Source organism: Dipteris shenzhenensis, chromosome 31 (assembly GCF_047967505.1).
Source record: "Dipteris shenzhenensis isolate YYH24624 ecotype China chromosome 31, Dip_SZ_1.0, whole genome shotgun sequence".
NCBI lineage: Eukaryota > Viridiplantae > Streptophyta > Polypodiopsida > Gleicheniales > Dipteridaceae > Dipteris > Dipteris shenzhenensis.
Genome location: NC_141626.1, coordinates 25,206,175 through 25,228,050, shown reverse-complemented (window position 1 = coordinate 25,228,050; position 21,876 = coordinate 25,206,175). Strand labels below are relative to the sequence as shown.

Below are 21,876 nucleotides of genomic sequence, written 5' to 3'. Positions count from 1 at the left end.
TTAAGTTTTCTTGTCTTTCTAAAGATTGGATAAGTGCTTCAGTTGATTTAATTATCTCCAAATTCTTAGTTGATTGCTCAAGATATTTATGCATCATACTTTGAAGATGTTTAATGAAGGCTTTCAAGCCTTTCATTTCATCTAAGTCAAGTCATTTGTTTTTTGCAAAAACAAATCTAGTTTCCTCCAATGGAATTATTCGTTGTAATAAAGCATATGACTCACTCCATAAATGATCTTCATCTACTGAGTAGTGCTTCCATTGCATCACTGGAATATTGTTATGCATGTGAAACCGAAAGTAGTGTGGATTTGTGTGTCCTATTAGGGCATCATCTCTTCTTTGTAAATGTGGCTCTATGAATGCTCTCCAATCTACCATCCTCTCTAAGATAGCCACTTCTGATTCTTCCTTGCGAGACCCTCCAATTTTTTTCCCAATTCAAAATAGCATATCCTCCATTGTCAAAACATCCATTAACTTCAACTCACCAGAGATAACACTGAAGATTTGATCTATGTCTTCATGTGTATGGCTGACAAGAAGAAAGCCAACTTCCACTTCTTCAAATATTTTCAAACCAACCAGCATAGAGCATAAAGCAAATATATATTTATTCTTGTTCTCTCTCCAACAATTATCAGCTTGTATTCGCAATGTGTTAGGTAAACATCCGGGAGCATCTCTGACCTTTCTTATTGCTTTCATGATTGATGTAACAACCTGGTTACTATCATGGTCATGCAAACTATCAATCCATACATCACAAAAGATTCGGTATCCATGTACTAATACTCCACACAAGTGTGTTTTTAGTCCACGTTTGCCCTCCAATGCCGGTGGGATACGTCTATATCATGGCAAAGTTGTTGTATTCTGGTCCATGCCATCAATGGTGATGCACATGGACTTATCGACATGTGAAATAGCTTCCTCTCTCCAAGAAGCATACAACTTTCGAGCATCTTGCACATGACTTAAATGGATTGATTGCCATTTAATATATCTTCCTCGTTGCTGCTCGCATCTACTATGTTCAATGGCATTTTTTAATTCATCACATGTCTTAAATTTTGACATCCTTTGCTTTGATGGTGTCTTGACATGGCAAAAATCTCTACGCCAAATTTTGTACAAGGTTGACCGTGAAATCATGCTCTCGTCTCTGTCTTGTAAAGTTTTATTAACAGTTTCTAGGACGACCTTCTTTGTCATTCCCAAAGGAAGATGTTGTTGACATGAGCGTACGGAGGCGGGAGGTGGGAGGGGGGAGGCAAAGACGCGAGGGGGGAGGCGAAGGAGGAGGCATGAGAGGGGAGGCGAAGGCGGGGAGGCAGGAAGGGAGACGAGGGAGGCGAAGGCGGGGAGGCGGGAGGGGGGAGGCAGGATGCAGGGAAGCGAGGAGGCGAGAGGGAGGAGGGAGGGGGGATCGCGGGCCGCCTGTTGCGCGCGCAACAGGTTAGGGGGGAGGGTTAATCCCCTCCCTTAAGGCCCCTTAGGGCCCCTGTTGTACGCGCAACAGGAGGCCCGTAAGGGCCTTAGGGGAGGGAATTAACCCCTCCCTTAAGTGGGGGCCCTTTGGACCTCAATAATAAAAAATACACACAAAAAAAAATTAAATTTTAAATAAAATAAATATTTTAAATCAAATAAAATTTAAAAATAAATTATATTATATTAAATTTAAATTAAAAATTAAATTTAAATTTAAAAAAATAAAATAAATTCAATTAAATTTTAAATAATTTAAATAAATAAAATAAATTTTTTTAAATAAAATAAAATAATTTAATTTAATTTAAAAAATAAATTATATTATATTTAAATAAAAAATTAAAATTAATTAATTAAATAAATTTTTAAAAAATTAAATTAAAATTTAAATATATAGATATATAAATAAATAAATAAAATAATTTTTTTAAATCAAATAAAATTTTAGAAAATTTAATTTAATTTTTTAATTTATGTTTATAAAATTTATTGAATTAAATTATTTATGTAAAAAAATATTAGATTAAAAAATAGTATCTAGAAATATAAAAATATATTTTTAAAAATATATTTGAACTTTTGAAATTTTAATTAATTTTTAATTTATAATATTTAAACATTTAATTAGTAATTTTTTTAATATTTTGAGTTTGAAAATCATTGTAATTCTCATTTTTTGTTTTTGATTACTTTGCAGAAAACTATGGCTTCGAGTTTTGGTTCCGAGGTGTCTTTCAAATATCTTGAACATGCTTGGTATTTTATGGAGCGCAAATCAAAGTATTTTTGGTGATCACTACTGAGAATGTGTTAAGCGTGAAATATTCTCCAGAGGTAGTAAGAAATGGTGGCATGGTCTCAACCATCAACATTAAAGAAAACAATTGGATAGAAGTTGTGTGCAAAGGGAAGAATGACGATGTGGTCTACAAGTTACGAGCTACGCACAAGCACTTCTTGAAGCCCTTACCAGATTCAATTGAGGGATCCCAAGAAGTACTTAGTGCCTTGGAAGCATTGAAGAAAATGTGGGATGCATTTCCAAGTGGTGGTGTTTTACCTTTAGCAGCAGTAAGTACGCCATCAATAACATGTAGCCCTCAAGTTGTACCGCCAATATCTGTGGCGATAACTACGGTATCTCCGGCAAGAGTAACTATAATATCTGTGGCAGTAACTACAGTATCTCCAACTGTACCTACACCATCGATTGCTACAACTACAGGAACAAGAAGAAGTGATCATGGAGCAGATTCAAGTTCCACAGCTATTCCTAGAAAGAGAGCCAAAATAACTCCTACTCCACGTGCAGATCGTTCAAGTGCATGTTATTTAAAACCAAGTGAAATTTTGGATAGTGATGATCAGGAGGATCTGCAAGAAGAAGATACAAGTCTCGCAAACTTTTCTATAAGTGTGGCAAACTTACATCCTCCAGAGGATGAGGGGTACATTTGGGGATTTTTACAATTCAGCATGGCCACAATGCTTATTGATCGAGCTTCGTTGTTCACAAATCAAAGAAAGCTAGATAAGACATTTGCACGCAAATTGTATGAAGATACGAGGAAATCAAGAACTCCAGTTGCCACTAATATCACTCTTCGTCCTATGGCGTTTAAGAGACTTCAAGAAGATGATCCTACATTGCCTGATGTCATATTTCAAAAGCACATGGACTTTCTTGATGCTTTTGAGAACTTTAGAAGGAGTGACTTTGTTCGTGAAGAGGCTTTGTACCAAAGCCGATATGGGATTGACATCGAGAAGAGATACATGCTGGCAAAGAATATATTCTTGGAAAGATGTAGGCTTGAGCCCATTGATGGGCAACACTTTTGTGAAGCTTGCAGGATCGCCCTTGATGAGGGAAGAAAAGGAAACTTGCCATAGATTGAGTGGATGGAAAAGTTTCAACGGGTCATTTGTCATGTATGCATATTTAACGATGACTCGAAGTATATTCTAGAATCAAAAAGGCTGAATTCTACTCCATTTAGGTTGAAAAAAAGCTCTTCTCTTTCTAAGATCCTTATAAAGGCAAGGGAGTTATGGGTGGGCTGTGGAAAGTCACAAATAGTGAAGGGCAGGAGACCTACATTTGAGTACATGGCAAAGAGAACTCGGTTCTATAGATGCTTGAAAGGTGTTGTAAGCAATACGCAAGGTGTACCAAGTATTAAGGTTGACGCAAAGGATCTGAACACCGCCGTTGCAAGATACAGGAATGTTACTTGCATTGTCTTCCGTGAGACTCAGTGTTTCAAAGCATCGTGGATGTTTGCCAAGCATATGAAACAGGAAAGATATCCTTTGAGGCACCAGAGCACACTGCAACTCAGAGGAAAGAAATAATGAAACCGATGTTTATTTTTTGGTGGAGAGCATTAATGCAAGAAGATCCTAAGCGGTGACTGCTTCTTTGGAAAGAAGAGCAAGCATAGCAACTTGGATGGAGTGGTCACCCGAATGATTCAAAGTGAGGCTACTCTCTCAGCATTATTGTTTTTATTGAAATCTGATGATGAGTTAGCTGGCAAGTCAATTGATGTGGATAAGAAGAAAGCACTTAGCCTAGGTCAACTCCTTGATAAGACATGGGCTAGAAAGTGGTTGGCTTCAATGGATGCAGATGCCACACCAACAAAGGATCTAAGAGCTAAAATGCCAAAGGTTGTTGAGACAGTATATATGGACATCAAGAAAAAGGCCTTGCAGCCCACTGCCCAAGGTAGAGCAATTGGTGGTTTACATGATGGTTCTTTTAAACACATCAATGGCATTGATACAGAGCATTTCATAACAATGAGCGATCATGCTTGGGAGAAGCCATGTGTATTTTTCATAGATGAATTGCAAGACCTTGCAGTGTCACGGATAGTTGAACTTGTGCGGTTTATCATAGAAGGTCCTATGGCAGATAAGAAAAGATCAACATTAGTCCTGTTCATGACAGAATTACAAAGGGATGCCTTGTATGCGAGTTTGACATCTACATTTGGGTATTTACTTTCAAAAGTATACCATGGTATAGTCCTGCATGTCCTAACCTTGCAACTCCTCCTTCCCTCTCCTCCAACCTTGCAACCCATCCTCTCCCTCTCCTCCTCCTCCCTCCTCCTCCCTCCTCCTCCTCCTCCTCCTCCATTCCCCCCTCCACCATTCCCCCCTCCACCACCATCCCCTCCACTCCCCCCCCCCCCCTCCCTCCATTCTCCCCACCCCCTTCCCTCCCCCCCTCCCATCTCCACCCCCCCTCCTCCATCTCCACCTCCACCCCTCCATCTCCACCACCCCCTCCACCCTCCAACACCCCCCCTTCCATCTCCACCTCCCCCCCTCCATCTCCACCATCCCCTCCACCCTCCAACACCCCCCCTACCATCTCCACCCCCCACCTCCTCCCCCCCCCCCTCTCTCTCTCTCTCTCTCTCTCTCTCTTTCCCTCCCCCTCCCTCTTCTCTCTCTCTCTCTCTCTCTCTCTCTCTCTCTCTCTCTCTCTCCCCCCCTCTCTCTCTCTTTCCCTCCCCCCCCCCCCCCTCTCTCTCTCTCTCTCTCTCTCTCTCTCTCTCTCTCCCTCCCCCTCCCTCTTCTCTCTCTCTACCCCCTCTCTCTTCTCTCTCTCTACCCCCCCCTCACCAGCTACTCCTCTCCCTACATTTACCTGAAGGGCTTTAGCCCTTACCTATTAGCAAGGGCTTAAGCCCTTGCTGCTTAGGGCCAAGGTGCCACAATAGTGACGCCCACACGCAGCACTCGCCCAAGGCGACACAGCTTGCGGCGGTGTGTCAGCAGCGCTCGCCCCGCCAGTAGCACTCTCCCCCTCCACCTGCAGCCTCCTCCTCGACACCAACTCCTCCACCCTCCCTACTCCTCCCTCTACGAGACCTCCCAGCCCTCCTTCTAGAGCCAATCCTTCACCCCCTCACATCCGTTCGCAACCCCCCCCTCTAACGCCACTACTCATGCAACACCACCCCCCTCCCCCCAAAATTTTTTAATTTTTTTAATTTTTTTAAAAAAAGTGTTTTAAAAAAACACCCTAACCTAACCTTATATCTAATCCTAGTTAGGTTAGTTTTACTTAGGTTAGTTAGTTTGACTCTAGGTTAGTTTAACTATTAGCTAGTTAGATTAACTAGATAATTAGATTAGTCTAACTGTACTAAAGTTAGTTCAACTAACAGTGGTTAGATTAGTTAATTGTAGGCAATTTTAACCCATAGTTAGGATTATAGGCTAGTTAGACTAACTGGAATTAACTTGGCTCAAACCCCTCAATTGGACTTAAAGTCCATTCACACCAACCTTGAGACCAAGCCCCCCCCTCGAGCTTCTTCAGGCTCGGGAGTTGATGTGGATGAGCTCGATTGCTCATTGCTTGGCGGAGGTGGAGGCACTTATGCTTTCTTTTTAAGAAGTCGTTTTGATTGGATTGGAATATTAGGGTCCTTGGTGGCCTCTTTTTGATGGCGTGTAATTACATTCATAGGTTGTGATATTACGCTTGCCGGCCCTACTAGACTTTGATGGTCCACCCCAATGATGTCGATTGGGGTGTCAGGCTTAACCTCTGTCTGTTGTGGGACCTTATTTTTCATGGGACAATCCATACAAGCATGTCCAATGCCACAATCTCTGCAGAGTGGTTGGAAAGTAGCGGGGCTACCACGATGAGGGCACTCTACGATTCAATGATTTCCTCCACAACCATAGTACTTGATTGGCGCTCGATATGTGTTGGGACGTACTTGATTTGCATAGACTGGTATTAGTCCCTTTGCACCTTCTACATAGTACACTAGGTACTCTGCTTCATAATCAAATGGCGAGTCTACTTCTTCAGCTTGTAATTGATGTATTGGAACTACCTGAGGAGCTGGATTTGGTGGTCTTGGATATGGTCATGGATTCGGATTCCTGAGTAATTGTGGGACTTGTGTTCGAACAAGAACAAGATTTAGCCTCAAAGCTAGGGGCGCTTATGCAAGTGTTAGTTGCCTGGCATGGGTGCCGCTTGGTATTGTTGAGGTCGAGGCGGGTTGTTGCACATGTTGAAGATGCAACTGTTTTCATCATGGCCACCGACGATGCAGATATGGCACCACAACCTTGGCAGTGGATTTGCTTGTGCAGTGATCCTGGCTCTTAGGATCGGGCACTCATCTGCTATATGATTGGCCATGTAGTGTGGACACTAGACATTTTCTCACCATGGATATGTCTGAGTTGGTGGCTGAGACAAGTGAAGTTTTTGTTCCATGGCTTGCATCATGTCTTATTTCAGCTTCATGACCATGACCTTTAGGTGATCTTCATTTGATGTTTCGGCAGTGGACTTGGATTTGCCCTTTTTAGAGCGCTTATCTTGTGCACTGGATCTGCCATCGTCATCACTGCTGGTATCAGAGTCGGTCATGCCATCCTCGATGTCAATGGCTGCCACATGTGCAGCACTGAATGATTTATAGCTACTAATCTTTTTCATATCCTTCTGGATTTTCTTCCTTAGTCCCACAATGAACCAGGCCATGAGGTACTTTGCATCAGGGCATGGGCCACATTTGGCGATTAATCTTTTCATCTTGCCCACTACGTGCGTACATCTTCTTGACGGCCTTGTTCGATCTTGCTTAGTTGGAGAGCGGGATCATCTTGTAGCCTCTCCATTTGAAAGCGCCTTTTGAATTATGTTTGAAGTAGGTCCCATGTGGCTCGCTATTCCACTAGAAGGTCTAGGTACCATTCAGACGCTTCATCATCTTGTAAGGCGATGGGAAACCAAGCCACCTTGGTTTCATGGGATTGATCTCCACCTACTCGGCATGCGGCATCAAAATGCTGTTAGAAACAGGCTGGATCTCCCCTACCATTATATTTGGGAAGTTCGAGTTTTCCCAGGGGGCACCTGCCTTGATTGTTATTATTTCTGCGATTAAAGAAATTGTCAGCCTTTGCATCAAGGTCAATATCCCCATCATCGTCTCGTGACGGCTTCCAACCATGTTGTGGCGTGAAGGAGTTAAAGGGATTTCTTGAATTTTAGGGGTGGAATCGGGGTAGAGGATTGTTGGAGGCAGTGGTTGCAGCGGAGTTGTATGCAGATTTGGCGAGCATTGGAGTCGGAGGTGAACCAAATGTAGAAGTGGAGAAGGCTCATTTTTAGGCACTTCAACAATGGGTAGAAAAGGAACAAGCTCAATTTGAGGCTGAGAAACAAGCTCAAGATCCAATCCATGACTTGGCCCCACAAAGTATTGATACTGTACTCGAGCCTCTGTTCCAATAATAGACTCCACAACATAATGTACTGCCACGTCAACTTGAAGGAGCCGCACTCTCTAGCACTCGAGTTGCCCTGTGTCAATTCCCATCGGAATCCTCCTATGGAATTGTCCCAATCTTTGGGAGAGTTTCAAAAGATGGAATGAACTCGCAAATTCCCCTCCACCTATGAATGACATTGAAGATATCCCTATGTGGATGGGTGAGAGAGATGACATACGCAACATTACTATGCCTTTGATCCACAAGGCATATAATGAAGTCCAAGCCATAGTGGATGGTGGAGCAAGTGTAAATGTCCTATCAAAGGAGCTCTACGATGAATGGGGTCTCCCATCAATGCAAAAGGTTAATTTCAACATACGCCTTGCTGATGATTCACGGGCTAAACCCTTGGGAATAGTGAATGGTGTGTCAACAAAGGTCGTAGGAGTCTGCTTTTCCCTTCAATTCACAATCTTGATACTCCCAAAAAAATCCTATCAAATCTTACTGGGACATCCTTGGTTACGAGAAGCATCAGTCCTCCATGACTGGGGAACTGATAGATTGACAATCCAAAATCGTGACACCACAGTCAGGGTGAATGTGGGGATAGGAGTTATAAAACCAATTGTGCCTAGAGCATTGGATGACACATCTTCAATGACGATCTCAAGCAAATCAGCTCCCCTGCAACATCATGCCATAGCGGGCAATTCACAAAGCAATGTCAATAACTAGATACAAACATCGGCAACTATCAACAACTGCCATTCATTAGACCCCATATTCTCATAGATAGATGCTAAGGTGCTATAGGTAGATCCTCCACTCACACATGAAGGACCAATTGATCTAGAGGTGCCATTCTTTATGGCTGACCTCGAGTGGAATAATGAACCTGAAGAAGGTACCCATACCAATGATGACTCCGATTTTCCTTGGGACCTTGAAACTGAGGCTGAGAATGCTGAAATTGAAGATCAAATCTTTGATAATGACTTAGCCATTTTGCATGCCCTAATGGCAGTCGAGCTCCCAAAAGTTGAACCTCCAAAGTTGAATAATAGTAGAAGATCCTGCAAGAAAGCTGAAGGAGGAAATCGCACAAAAGCCAAGGCTAATAAAGCCAAGACTGAACACTTCAATGAATTCGAATGAGTCCAAACAAGGACTGTCAAATTGTATCTTGCAAAGCCAGCTCCCTCAAAATCAAAACCACCGCCTCTTGAATGGTTCCCTAAGGGATTGGAAGGAGTATGCGTAGCAAACCCTTACTTGGCAACACCTAACCAGCGTAAAAGTTACCCCACAGTTCCCAGCGTAAGAAGTTTAGAAAGTATAAGCCACATGTGCATATGAAGATCGATCAGGAGAATTCACCAAAAAAAAAAAGGAAGAAAAGAAAGAAAAGGTCTCCAAGAGCCAAACAAATTGGTTATAATACTATGCCACCCCGTATACATGGCACATGTCAGGCTAGTTCAACACCATCAAATGCTGATCTTCAAGAAGTGCCGGAGTACTTCAAGAATTACACAAGTGGCAATGTCCCCATAGTAATGCCAAGACCACTGAAAGAATCTGAAGTTCAAGCTGTGCTGCTAGAAACATTGGATGGAGTCCAATTCAACACAACCATAAACGGGAGCCGATTGAAGCGATACAACATCATCACGCAAGCCTATAAGAAAATAATACAATGTCTGTGCTCAACAGATAACAAGATCTCCTACGCAAGAGAGAAAACAAGATAGTATGGAGAATCAAAAATTTGATTACTGTAGAACTGATACAATAGATGGTGTTGCCTCCCAACTATACGCTCCTGTGAAAGAAGCTTCGATGGCGTGCTGGAAACAGTAGAAGACGGAGGCTGGATGCTAAGGAATCAGGGTTGCTGTAGCCAGTGATGAAATGGGCTTCACGGGCTTGCTCTTATATAGCCACCAGTCATAGTCGGTTAGGCTCAATTAGGTGACCGACCCAGTCTGCCTAAAACAGTTGACTGGGGATCGGGAAATAGGCCACCGACCATACAATAGAATCGTTCGGCCCAGAGCCATCTGGGATCATCTGAGACTCCAAATGGGCCCCGCAACCCGAGAATGGGCTGCCTTGGGAAATGCTCCATCTACCCTTAGTGCGGTCAGTCAAGGGATGCCTTCCCGCACTTGCATGTAGCCTAGTTGGTGGTGTGCCAACTCTATCTGAAGTCGTCCAGCCATCAGGCCACACATGGCCCCCATCTGGTGTCCAAACCAGGACCTACCGGATAACCGAGCTACTCAAATGCCTTCTCCTCATATGGGGGGCTTACAAGTAGAGTTAGCTGGTTCCCACATAGTTACATGAGAGTGGAGCATTGATATCTAACACTCCCCCTCAATGTCCACCCGCAAGTGAACTTACTTTTTCGGCCCAATGCCAAGTCGATGAAGATGCCTCTCCAGCAAGTCTCTTCCAAGAGCCTTCGTGAAGATGTCTGCAGCATTCTCTGTAGTCGGATAGTACACCAAGTCGACCTCTCCATCCATGATGAGCTCACGTACAAAGTGATATTGAATCTCAATGTGTTTTGTGCGAGCGTGGAACACCGAGTTCTTTGCAATCGCCATGCAACTCTGATTGTCACATGATAACTGCGTAGGCTTGTTCTACACTGCACCCATGTCCCCCAAAATCCTCCTCAACCACACTGCCTCGCGAGAAGCAAAGCATGCAGATTTGTACTCGGCCTCGATAGAAGAAAGAGCAACTGTGGGTTGCTTCTTGCTGACCCATAACACAACTCCAAATCCAAGTGAGAAACAGTACCCTGTCACTGATCTCCTGCTGTCCACATCTCTTGCCCAATCTGAGTCACAGAATCCGGTCAAGATGTTGCCCTTGGTATAGGTGATGCCATAATCAAGTGTGCCTTTGATGTATTTTAGCACCCGCATCCCTGTCCTCCAATGGTTCTCCCGGGTAGAAAACCTGCTTAGTACACTAGTCACAAAACTGATGTTCGGCCATGTGTTGCACAGGTAAATCAAGCTGCCCACAAGCCTTTTGTACTTCGCTTCGTCCACCAGTGGTGATGAATCCTCGTTTGAGAGCTTCGCGTCAACCTCCATAGGGGTACCAACTGTCTTGCACTCAGCCATGCCAAATGCCTTCAGTATCTCTCCAGCATACTTCAGCTGTGAAATGAAGATCCTATTTTGGCTCCTGCCAAACTTCAATCCCCAAACAGAAATGCATAAGTCTGAGGTCTATCATCTCAAACTCTCTTCCTATCAAATGCTTTGTCTGCGAGATCTTCTCTTCATGGTTCCGTGTTATGACAAGGTCGTCCACATGAAGGACCACGATCATACACCTGCCTCCTTCTCTGAAGATATACAAATTTGCATCACATGGGCTCCTCCTGAACTCGTTTTGCAGAAAGTAGGCATCAATTCGCTGGTACCACGCTCGTGGGGCTTGTTTCAGCCCATAAAGTGCCTTCTTCAGTTTGTAGACTTTACCTTATGAACTGGGGATCTCAAAACCTGGTGGTTGTTCCACATATACCTCCTCCTTGAGATAATTCAGAAAGGCGGATTTCACATCCATCTGAAACACGGGCCAACTTCCCTGGGTAGCTAAAGCCAAAACACTGCGAATTGTGGTTAGTCAAGCTGTGGGGGAAAAAGTATCTTGATAATCAAAACCATGTACCTGTGCAAATCCTTTTGCCACGAGCCGAGCCTTGTACTTATCCAACGTGCTGTTGGACTTGTACTTGGTCTTGTACACCCACTTGGTTCCGATTACCTTGCGTTTTGGTGGTCGATCCACAAGGTCCCAAGTGTTGTTCTTCATTATGGAGCCATACTCCGACTGCATAGCCTCCATCCACCTATCATCGCCCTGTGCCTCTTCAAGACACTTGGGTTCATCAGCACGGATCACTTCTGTCATCAAAGCATAGTTGACCAAGTGTTCCGGCGCCCTTCTTTGCTCCTCTAATCTCTTGGACCGGCGATGTTCGGATGGTTCCTCCTCAATGGTTGGAGGTTCTCTGCCGTCCAAAAGCTGCTTCACCCACTACGGGAATGGCCATTGCCGTTGTGGTTCTGCAGGCTCTTCTTCATCTTCTTTGTCTTGAATCCTCCCAAGCACCATTGGGGGAGTTCAGTCTGCTATTGGTGGCGGTACTGGATGGATATCCTAGTCCTGGTTGTTTGGGAAGGAAGCATCCTCCTCCAATTGATGCAGCTGTTCTGAGAAGACCACATCGCGACTTACAATTACCTTCTTGGTAACAGGGTTATAGAGATGGTAACCCTTCGCCTCTTCACTATGGCCCAAGAAAATACACTTCCGGCTCTTCGGTTCCCATTTGGTCCTAGTAACGTCAGGGACATGCACAAAAAACAGTCACATCCAAAAACTCTGAAATGTGCAACTGAAGGTTTCTTACCAGAAAAGGCTTGTAGTGGAGTCATCCCGTTCACAGCCTTCGTGTAGCTATGATTCAGGATGTAAACTACAGTGTTACATGCTTCAGCCCAAAAAGTCTTTGGCAAATCTTTCCCTTTCATCATACTCTGGCCCATTTCGTAGATGACGCGCATCTTGCGTTTTGCTACTCCATTTTGCTGTGATGTATGTGGCGGGGGTCTCTACCTCTTGATTCCATGACTTTTGCAGTAACTTTCGAATTCAATTGATGTGAACTCTCCACCTCTGTCTGATCTCAACTTCTTCACCTTCCTCCCCGTTTCTTTCTCGACCATTACATGCCATTCCTTGAACCTACTAAAAGCCTCATCTTTAGTCTTCAGGAAGTATATCCATATCCTTCTACTGTAGTCATCGATCAGCGTCATGTAGTAGGAACCACCCAAAGCTTCCGTCTCCATCTTTCCATAGAGGTCTGTGTGAACGAGCTCTAGAGGAGCCTTTGCCCTGTTGGCCTCTTTAGGAAAGGGCTGCCAATGCTGCTTGCCCATCATGCAAGCTTCACATACTTCGGGCAGATCTGAAATTTTTGGTAGGTCTGCAATCATTCCACTTTTATGCATCTCCTTCAAAGAACTAAGGTTTAGATGACCAAACCTCTCATGCCACATCTTAGTGTTCTTCACATCCGCTTGAGCACTGAAAGCTGAGAGTTCGTAAATGTTGTTGTGCCATGTACCTTTACCAATGACCTTTCCTTGAAGATCCAGGATCTGTGCACCATTCTTATTGAATTAAACTTTCAGGTCCCGATCCGTGATCGCAGAAACGGACAACAAGTTCCTCTTGATGTCTAGCACATAAAGAACATCGGACAACTGTTTTACAACTCCATCTGACTTGAGAGCAATCGTACCTTTTCCTTTTGCTGGACATTTTGCATCATTGCCGACTGCTACCAGGATGTCATTCCCTACCGGCTGTAGAGAGGTATACCAATCCTTCCGACTAGTCATGTGGTACAATGCACCACTGTCAATGATCCACGGTTCATCCGCAGGTACATGAACTGCCTCCGTGCAAATCTCCCCAATTGCGACGAACAGCTCTACTGGTACTGCCTGCGCACTGTTGCTGGACTCTTTCTTTACTCTGTTCTTCTCATTTGCAATCTTCTTTCAACCATGATGATACATGTTCCTTTTACACGTGCATGCGCTATGTTTGCTTACCACACTTAAGCCTACATCTCTCACCGGAATACAACTCGAGGTCCTAAGCTACAAGTATACTACAAATGACAATCCCGATATATCTGTAGGCGACAAAAAGCCTCGGAACCTTGCATATTGAGAATACCCTGCTCTTCCTATGGAAGTCGTGGGAAAGAGCCAACATATGATGTCTCTGTGCCAACAGCCTGGATTCCTATGCAGTCTTCCGTGTAGCTGAGAAGGGCACGTGCAAAAGTTGGGCTCACCTATTGCACTCACGTCTGATGAGTGAGATTGCAAAGAAGGATTTGACTACCTCTAATGCACATTCCAAGATTGTACTCTTCATTACAACATTGTTCGAATTTGTAGCACATAGCAAAGAAGAGATGCCAAACATGATTATACAATACCAAGAGGATCGAATGCAAGCAGCACAGTATTCTCAAGATGAAGCATTGGAAGGGGTATATGGTAAGTCCTTAGTAGACACACTTTGGGACACGCCACTAGCCAAGGAGGAGATGCCTCCTCAGCAAGCAGAACAGAAATCAACCAAAAAGATCAAGCTCAACCAACGAGCTAAAGCGATGATGCCAAAGGAAACATGGCTGAAGCCCGAGGACGACGTGGCCCGGTTATTCCTCAACTCAGCCCCCAAGACCCCATTTGAAAATTTATCTCCAATCTGCAAGTTAGACTTGCAGGAAACTCTTGTTAAGGAAACACAAGCATTGGCAGCACCAGCAGAAGTGTCAAGTATGCAGGCTGACAATGCCCTGCTCGTACTCCAACAGTACTTTGAACACCAAAAGAACAAACAAGCAAAGCTGTAGCAATAGGTCCAATAGTTGTAGAAAGACAAAGAGGCAGTGCAGGAATTCACACTCAAACAGTCTGAAATGTAGCAACAGCTTGCCACTGCACAGGCCAAACTTGCAGCACTTTGAGAAAGAATATGCAAAGTCTAAGGAGCAGTAAAACAAACATATTGCAAAGCTAACAGCCCACGTTAAGGTACAACAAGATTGCATGCCTACTGTAACAGGTGGGCTCCAAGAAATGAAGGACGAATTCTTTGTCTAGCTCGATCGATCGCGGATCATAGTGACCTTCAAATTGAGAATATTTTGTTAAAGCAGCAGATTCATGCACTACAAAATGTAGAACAACTCAGGGAAATGGCCGATGAAGTAGACGGCATACTCCTAGTACATATGAATTTACTAAGTTGAAGAATCAACTGGTCAGGACATCCTAGGAGATGTGGAATAACTTGAAAGGAAGACTCTTTACAATTGCCAATGATGCTTTCGCATTAGCTGCATATACTTATGAGGCCGAGACTGCAGATCTAGTTGTCACTCGGGGAACAATGATTGACCTCAATGCTTCACATACCTTCAAGGTTCACTTGAAGGAGTATTTCCAGTAGAAAGGGGTTCATGTCCCCGAGTTTTTGTAAAAAAGCCTCTCCATTGGAAGTGCCAGGTGTTGAAGGCACAGCCTCCACCCACATGGACACTTACCATGGGATATGATAAATACACCTCTGGCAAGAGGGAGTTACTAGAACAAAGTAGTGGGATCATTTTGTAACTGTAGGGACAGTTGTAACTGTCCCTAACAACACTCCTTAGTGGCCTGATCCACCACATAATGTTTTGGACAATGATTGTTACATTTTGAAACTTAATGTACAACAGTCGGACTGATCTCGGATGGCTATATAAGCCATGTATTAGCTCCTGTTGAAGAGAGTTGTTGCGTTGATGTATTCTCTGCTTAAACATAATATACAAGAAACATACTACCTTTGCAAGGTTTCCTCTCTATTCATTTTATACATCTCGTGATAGCTTTGTAGTCTGATTACTTTCCGATTATACTCCGACTGCTGGCACCTTGTTGTCAGGAGTGGAGACGTGTTTGTGTTTTCCACTTGTCTGAAGACACTCTGAACACTTGGCCCATATTACAGGCAATGTCTTTGAACTGTTTGGACATCGAGCAGGAAGACTACATGCCAACACTATGGTTACTTTCACAGAGTACCCTTTTATCAGGTGGCTTGTCCTTGAGAACTCTTTTCCAGTGGTAAGCTTCAGGAGTTCTTCATCTGGTACCCTGTCTGAACTGGACACTCACTGCACTTCATTTTCCACTTGAACCACCATCTTGGGACCTTCAAAAACCTTAGAGGTTCTCCTCAACAACTCTCTAGGGGAAGAATTTCGACCACCGAGCAAACTGTGAGAAGTAAGTGGCTCATGCCGAACTTCCTTAGGGGTAGTGCTATAGTGGAGGATTGAAACTTCTTTCACTCGAGTGAAAGAAGTTTCAATCCTTCACTATAGCACTACCCCTAAGGAGGTAGCTAAATAAAATTACAAAAAAGAACAAGAGTGCAAAAGTGAAGGAGGGTACTACCTCGTAGTATAGCTAAGCCATGCAAAGTGAACGTAAATGATATTTTTAACGTGTTTTACATTTCCTTTTAATAGTGTGAAGGTCTCCTAAGAAGCAACCCAACTCAACTAACACTTTAAAAAATTTACATGTGCAAATTCACAAAGGAGAATTCGATTCTCCAATATAGGATTAATAAATTTCTCACAAAACGATTGGGATTTTCAAATATAGCAAGGAGGTGCTAGTAAGGGTCTTTTACATTGTGAGGCTCCACCTACCATAGGCAATCCTCGCATCCCAATGGGAATAAATAAAACCCATGGCAGACACTTTGGGCTTCACACAGTCCCCACCACACTCTCTTCACTGCTTCCTTTTTGCTACCATGTCAAGCCCAAAATTTGCCCATCCATGGGCAGCCAAGGAATGGGCACCCATTATACCAGCCAATGGGCTGCTTTCCTGGTAGAACAGTTTAGTAAATGGGAAGGTTGGCTGCCCATGGAATGGGCACCCATTATGGCTGCTTTCCTACTAGAAGAGCCTAATAAATGGGATGTTCAAATGTTTTACGATGTTTGGGCGGGCAGATGCGTAAAGGCTGTGCCCATGACAACCTGCTCGCCCCATTTTTAAGTGCCGCAACAATGGGCACTCTTTGGGTGGCTTCTGGAAATAAATCACGAAATTGGAGGTTTCAAATGTTGAAGGTGTTTCTTGAGAAGTTCCATAATTTTTAGCAAAAATATAACTAGGTTTTCTGTGAACACTGGCACTTCATCAGAGCATTGGGATTTTCAAATGTATTTTGTGTTGTTTACTTTCATCTTTAGGGCGGGAAATTGCCAGATGCTAGTGTTCCCGCCAATTCACAGTGCTTCCTTCATATAAAACATCTGGCTGCTCAACAATCTTTCCATGTTGAATGCATTCATACCCAATTTCAGAGCTTCTGTTATGGGATCCTTGGCCCTTCCTCAGAAACGTGGTGCCCTCATCGTTCTCGAGGGCTTGGATCGTAGTGGTAAAAGCTCTCAGTGTTCACACCTAGTTTCTTTTCTGGAGAAACGGGGGATTCCTGTTGAAGCATGGCGATTTCCAGATCGAAATACGACTGTGGGACGGATGATCTCTTCTTATCTGTCCAGCAAAACCGAGCTAGATGATAGCACAGTGCATTTGCTGTTCTCTGCGAATCGATGGGAAAAGAGGTAAGGTGTTTTTACAAAAAATAGGGGCAGAGTCTTCCTTTAGATTTGTTGCCCCTTGGTTTCTTCTCATAGTAGCTGAACGGATGTCATTGCGATACCGGCCAATCTGCACGGCCTTTCTTGGCTTATCCATATACGCTTTATCACTTGGCTTTGTGTATTGTGGATTTGTCTGCGTATATCCTTGTCGAGTTCCATTCCACTCGATAGCAAGCCAATGTGCTCTTACAATAAAACCTTATGTTAAGGCGTTCTGACCTGTAAACTAGTGAATTTGTTCTCCTCATGGAAATATTAACTTGATGTGAGATAACGGGGGAGATTTAGTGCGATGTATTTGAAGTTTACTCTCTTGACTGAGTTATACCTTGTGATGCTATTCATACATTCTACAGACTGCTTGTGTATAGAGAGCCCTATTTTAGGGACAGGCTGGGACTGTGAGAGAGAGAGAGAGAGAGAGAGAGAGAGAGAGAGAGAGAGAGAGAGAGATGATGTGATGATCCTGTCAGCCTTACAGGATAAATAACAGCATTGCAAGCATCTCTTCAAGCTATCATAAGTCTATAGCTTAAGCTCTCATGCAGCCAGAGGTCATCTGTGGATGGGGGGTCTTGACACATTATTTATGGGTCGAGTTTGTTTGGTATCTTAGCCCTATAGCCACCCTTCTTTCCATATAGACTGCATTTTTCTGGTTTCTCAGACTTTGGCTATCTCGCGGTTTCCTGCTTTAGTTGTATTGGGGATCCCCCTTCTATTTATTTGTTTGCTTGCAGATTGTGAGCTTAGCTTCACTTGTGTTACTTGATCTCAGGGCAGCCATGCAAATCTTCTGGTACTGGACTTCTCTTCGACCATGGAAGCCTGACAGGCCTCGGAGCAGGCCTACAGTCCCCATCTTGGAGGGAAGCCGACCATTGTGTTCATTGGTCCTTTGATAAAGAGAGTAGTTAGTATAAACTCTCAGCCTTTTGTCATGCAGCAGTTCTGAGTATGATGTGATGAATCTCATGCACAGTCTCTCTCTCTCTCTCAGTCGTGAATCACTTGCACAAGCTTGTGCAATCATGTTCTTTATGAAATTGAGTTTGCAAAGCGTTCTCATGCGTTAGCCAAGTATCAATGTAAGGAGGGATGATTTACATCTAGCAATGTTTGGGTTTTAACAGAAGTATATCTGCTTAGCCTTTGTGTCCATTACATGATGGTTCTAGCTCAACCTTGTCATGGGCTGCCATTCCGACAATTATAGTTAGTCCTGGTTTTGGACTTAACTCTTACAGTCCATCATCTCACTTACACCTTGGAGGGTGGTGGAGAAAGCACAGGGATCCAGATATGAAGGAGAATTTGCCATCAAAGGCTTGATAAGGCTAGATGTTAAAATCCTTATCAATCCCTCCCTTAAATTGAGCAAGGAGATAACAAAACCATATTACCACTCCTATAGGGAAGTCCAAGTGGAACCACTCACATAGGGCTAGATTCTTTGAAGTTGGTGACTCCCATAGGGCTAAATCATCCAAGCAACACGACCTCAAAGTAATTACTGTAGACTTACATATATAAAGACCAAGACAACATACTGTGGCATTGGTGAAGAAAGCAGGAATGAGAAGTTGCAATCAAGGACTAGATAGTTATCTTTTGTCCTAGGCTCTCATGCACAAGCTCGCGTGTCAAGTTCAGTAGCTTCATGCAACCAATCAAGCATACACATGCTACAACTCTTCAAGATGTTAAAATCCTTGTCAAATCCTCCCATCAATTCAAGTAGGGACACAAAAATGCTCATAGGAAAGTTCACAAGTAGCTCTGCCCACACAGAGCTAGATTCTTTCAAGCCGATCAACACACATGACTAGATTATCCAAGCTACAATACCTTAAAGCAATTACTATAGAGATACATATGTCAAGGCCAAGATTCTCTACAACGCTTCAACATCTTAGTTGAAGAGGCATAACTAACTAAAATCAAGACTTGTGCGTGATACCATGTATGCAATTTAGTGTGCCTTACAACTAGAACCATGAGTTTAGAATAATACGTCATGATCATAATGATCGTTAAAGTCAGGTCCAGACGTACAATTGTCGTAAACTCCATTACCTTCACTTCTAGATGGATGCTTGAACGGTAGTACTTCCAGCTCACCTCTTGTAATAATATTTCAAATGGTGGCTAGGTTTGCCACAATAAGCATATTTTAAAAATTGTGATTGTCATTTACCTTAGTTTTCACAATTTCATCTCTTGATCTCTGCCTGTCTCTTGTCTTTGTTTGTTTTCCTAAAGTGTTGCAAAGATAGTTCCAAGAGTTTGATCACTAGATTTGTTGCAAATTCTCTACGAAGCTTCAATACTCTTCCGCTAAGGCATCAAGTAATATTGCATGTGCATCTTTTATTGGTGCTCCAATTACAGCCACCTTTTGCTTGGACTTTAATTTTGCTAAAAAAAAGGACACAATAGTCTCAATTGACTCCATACTAAGGCAACTGATCGTCATGACAACAGTACCCAAATACTTTTTTGTTAAGGCACCAAGTAATACCGCTTGTATCATTATTGGTGCTCCAATTCCAGCCACTTATTGCATGGACTTTAGTCTACTTAAAAAGGTCACAATAGTCTCAATTGGCTCCATATGCACCCCGATGCTTTGTTCCAGTGTTTGTCAGCTAGGAAAATCAAGATGGGGGAGATGCTCTATTTCTAGACCTTTAAAGTTTAGCAACCTTTGAGGGAGTGGGTTCATTCCTAGCATTCACTTTACTTTTTATTGTGTGCTCCTGGTTCTCTTTTTTTGCTTGACACATTGCTCTAGTAGCTTCTTTTCTCACCACCACTTTGGCTTTGATTTGCCATTTGTAAAAGTCGCAAACATTACGATAGTTCTTTTTAGTATGTTTGATTAATTGCTTTTGCTATCACTTTCCCCTTTGCATAACCAGAGTTTGTTTCACAAATGAATGAATCCGTTTTTCCTTGCTTGTAAAGTGTTGTAGGACTAGGAAAATGATGAATAAAAATAATGCGTAGTCATTTTGATTATTGGAGTTTGCGCTCTTGTTTCAAGTTTATGTAACAAGTGGGAATGAAATGGTTATTTTCTTTCCTAGTTAACTAGAGGCATACTTTAAGCTTTTGAAAGAGGTTTAGCACATAAATAAATTGCAGAGCATTTAGACATGTGAATTAAGATCAAGCTTGTACTTATGCTCAAGTATTGGGAGCAGGAATTTAGTCTGTGAGCTTATCATTTTGGTCTTTTACTTTTATCTGCATGGCCTTTTTAATGTCAGTTCTTAATGTATACAGATGTATTTATAGGGTAGATGAGTATGTGATGATTTTCTTCTCAGCATGTATAGGTTCCTTTGACCCTCCAAAATCTCACGTGAAAAGTTGTTTATGAATCTTACAGACAATTGATGGAAGCAAAGCTTAGAGCAGGAACGACACTTGTTGTTGACCGATATTCATACTCAGGTGTTGCATTTTCTGCTGCAAAGGGTCTTGACTTGAACTGGTGTAAGGTTTGTTTCAGCTCTTGTCATCTTGGGAACCTCTTACTAAATGACACCGATGGGATGAATATATGGAGTGGCTCAATGTCTGACTTTTCCATCTGATTTCTCAGGCAGCTGAAGTGGGTCTACCAGCACCCGACCTAGTCTTGTACTTAAATATACCACCAGAGGTGCTCATTCAAATTATGATGTGTAAGCTCTGATTTTTTCAAATAAAGATTTAACTCTTTTTTGCTCTTCAAAAATTTGTAGATTGCTGCAGAGCGAGGTGGTTATGGAGATGAGAGATATGAGAAGCTTGATTTTCAAAAGGAAGTTTCCAACAAATATCAACTGCTGTGGGACCTGACATGGCAGGTGGTTTTCTACTACCCATGATGTGTATACAGGTTTTCAAAAGAATCAATCGTTGTGTTCACTCTTTTGTGCCAACCTTCTTTCCTGGAGCAGGGTATTGATGCTACCCAGTCGATCGACTATGTCCAGGAGATAATAAGAGATGCCTCCATTAAAATTATCAACAATTGCAATGAAGGGCAGGAACTTCTGTGCTTGTGGCCCTCTAGAACCTGAGCTTACCCTGACCGAGTTGCTCCATCCTTGTTTGCTGGAGAAGGGAATTAGTGCTATACCATCAGTTGACCATTGCTGGAGATAATGAGAGATGCCTCCATGACAGCTGGTATCAAATACATAGGACAGGAGTTTCTGTCTTGTGGTCCTTTGGAACTTTCAAGTGTACGCCGGGTGGGACCGATCCTTTTTTGTGTGTTTGTGGCAGTGTATCGATATGTGGCCCTGTGTGGGTGAGAATGTCTTATTCAAATTGAATTATAAGATGCATGGATGGCAACCATTAGAAGTACTTGAACTTGATTATAGATACAAAATAGTGGGCAAATGAGCAATATATCCAAAAATTTCCATGTATTATACTTCTCTATTTGAATTTGTAATAGTTTTTCTTCTATTTGAGATCCAGTCTTCAGTTCAGATTGGACGAAAAAAGAATGCAATCGTTGAAGGAGGTTGGTCACTTAATTCTAGTGAAGATAATTGTTGGAGTTCTACCATATTGCGATGATCATGGGGCTCAAAGGTAAGCTACAATGGCTTACATGTCTGACTGGAATGGGCTTTTTCTCGGAAAGATTGGACTCTTTCAGAAATGGGAAGATTGTGCAGTGGCGATGAGCACATCTGTGTATTTGAATGCATGGTTGCGTGAACAAGAGCGCTCTAGAGTGAGTGGCAATGGTATCCAATAATGACAAACCATAGAAAGCTCTTCAGGATCTTGTTCAAAT

At 42.9% G+C, this 21,876-nt stretch overlaps 1 protein-coding gene across 1 annotated transcript; it reads left to right on the top strand.

The window, feature by feature from the left end:
- The first annotated feature begins 16,578 nt into the window (after positions 1–16,578).
- ZEU1 (P-loop containing nucleoside triphosphate hydrolases superfamily protein) lies at positions 16,579–21,484 on the top strand. The gene is made up of 5 exons (XM_087369711.1): positions 16,579–17,030; positions 20,464–20,575; positions 20,680–20,739; positions 20,822–20,926; positions 21,020–21,484. Exons 1-5 carry the CDS (start codon positions 16,738–16,740, stop codon positions 21,140–21,142), a joined length of 693 nt encoding a protein of 230 aa, XP_087225837.1. The 5' UTR covers positions 16,579–16,737; the 3' UTR covers positions 21,143–21,484.
- Positions 21,485–21,876: the final 392 nt, after the last annotated feature.

Coding starts and splice junctions, on each gene's coding strand:
- ZEU1 (XM_087369711.1), top strand. CDS start 16,738: ATGTTGAATGCATTCATACCCAATTTCAGAGCTTCTGTTATGGGATCC. Junction 20,576..20,679: donor TTGACTTGAACTGGTGTAAG/GTTTGTTTCAGC, acceptor CTGATTTCTCAG/GCAGCTGAAGTGGGTCTACC. Junction 20,927..21,019: donor TGTGGGACCTGACATGGCAG/GTGGTTTTCTAC, acceptor TTCCTGGAGCAG/GGTATTGATGCTACCCAGTC.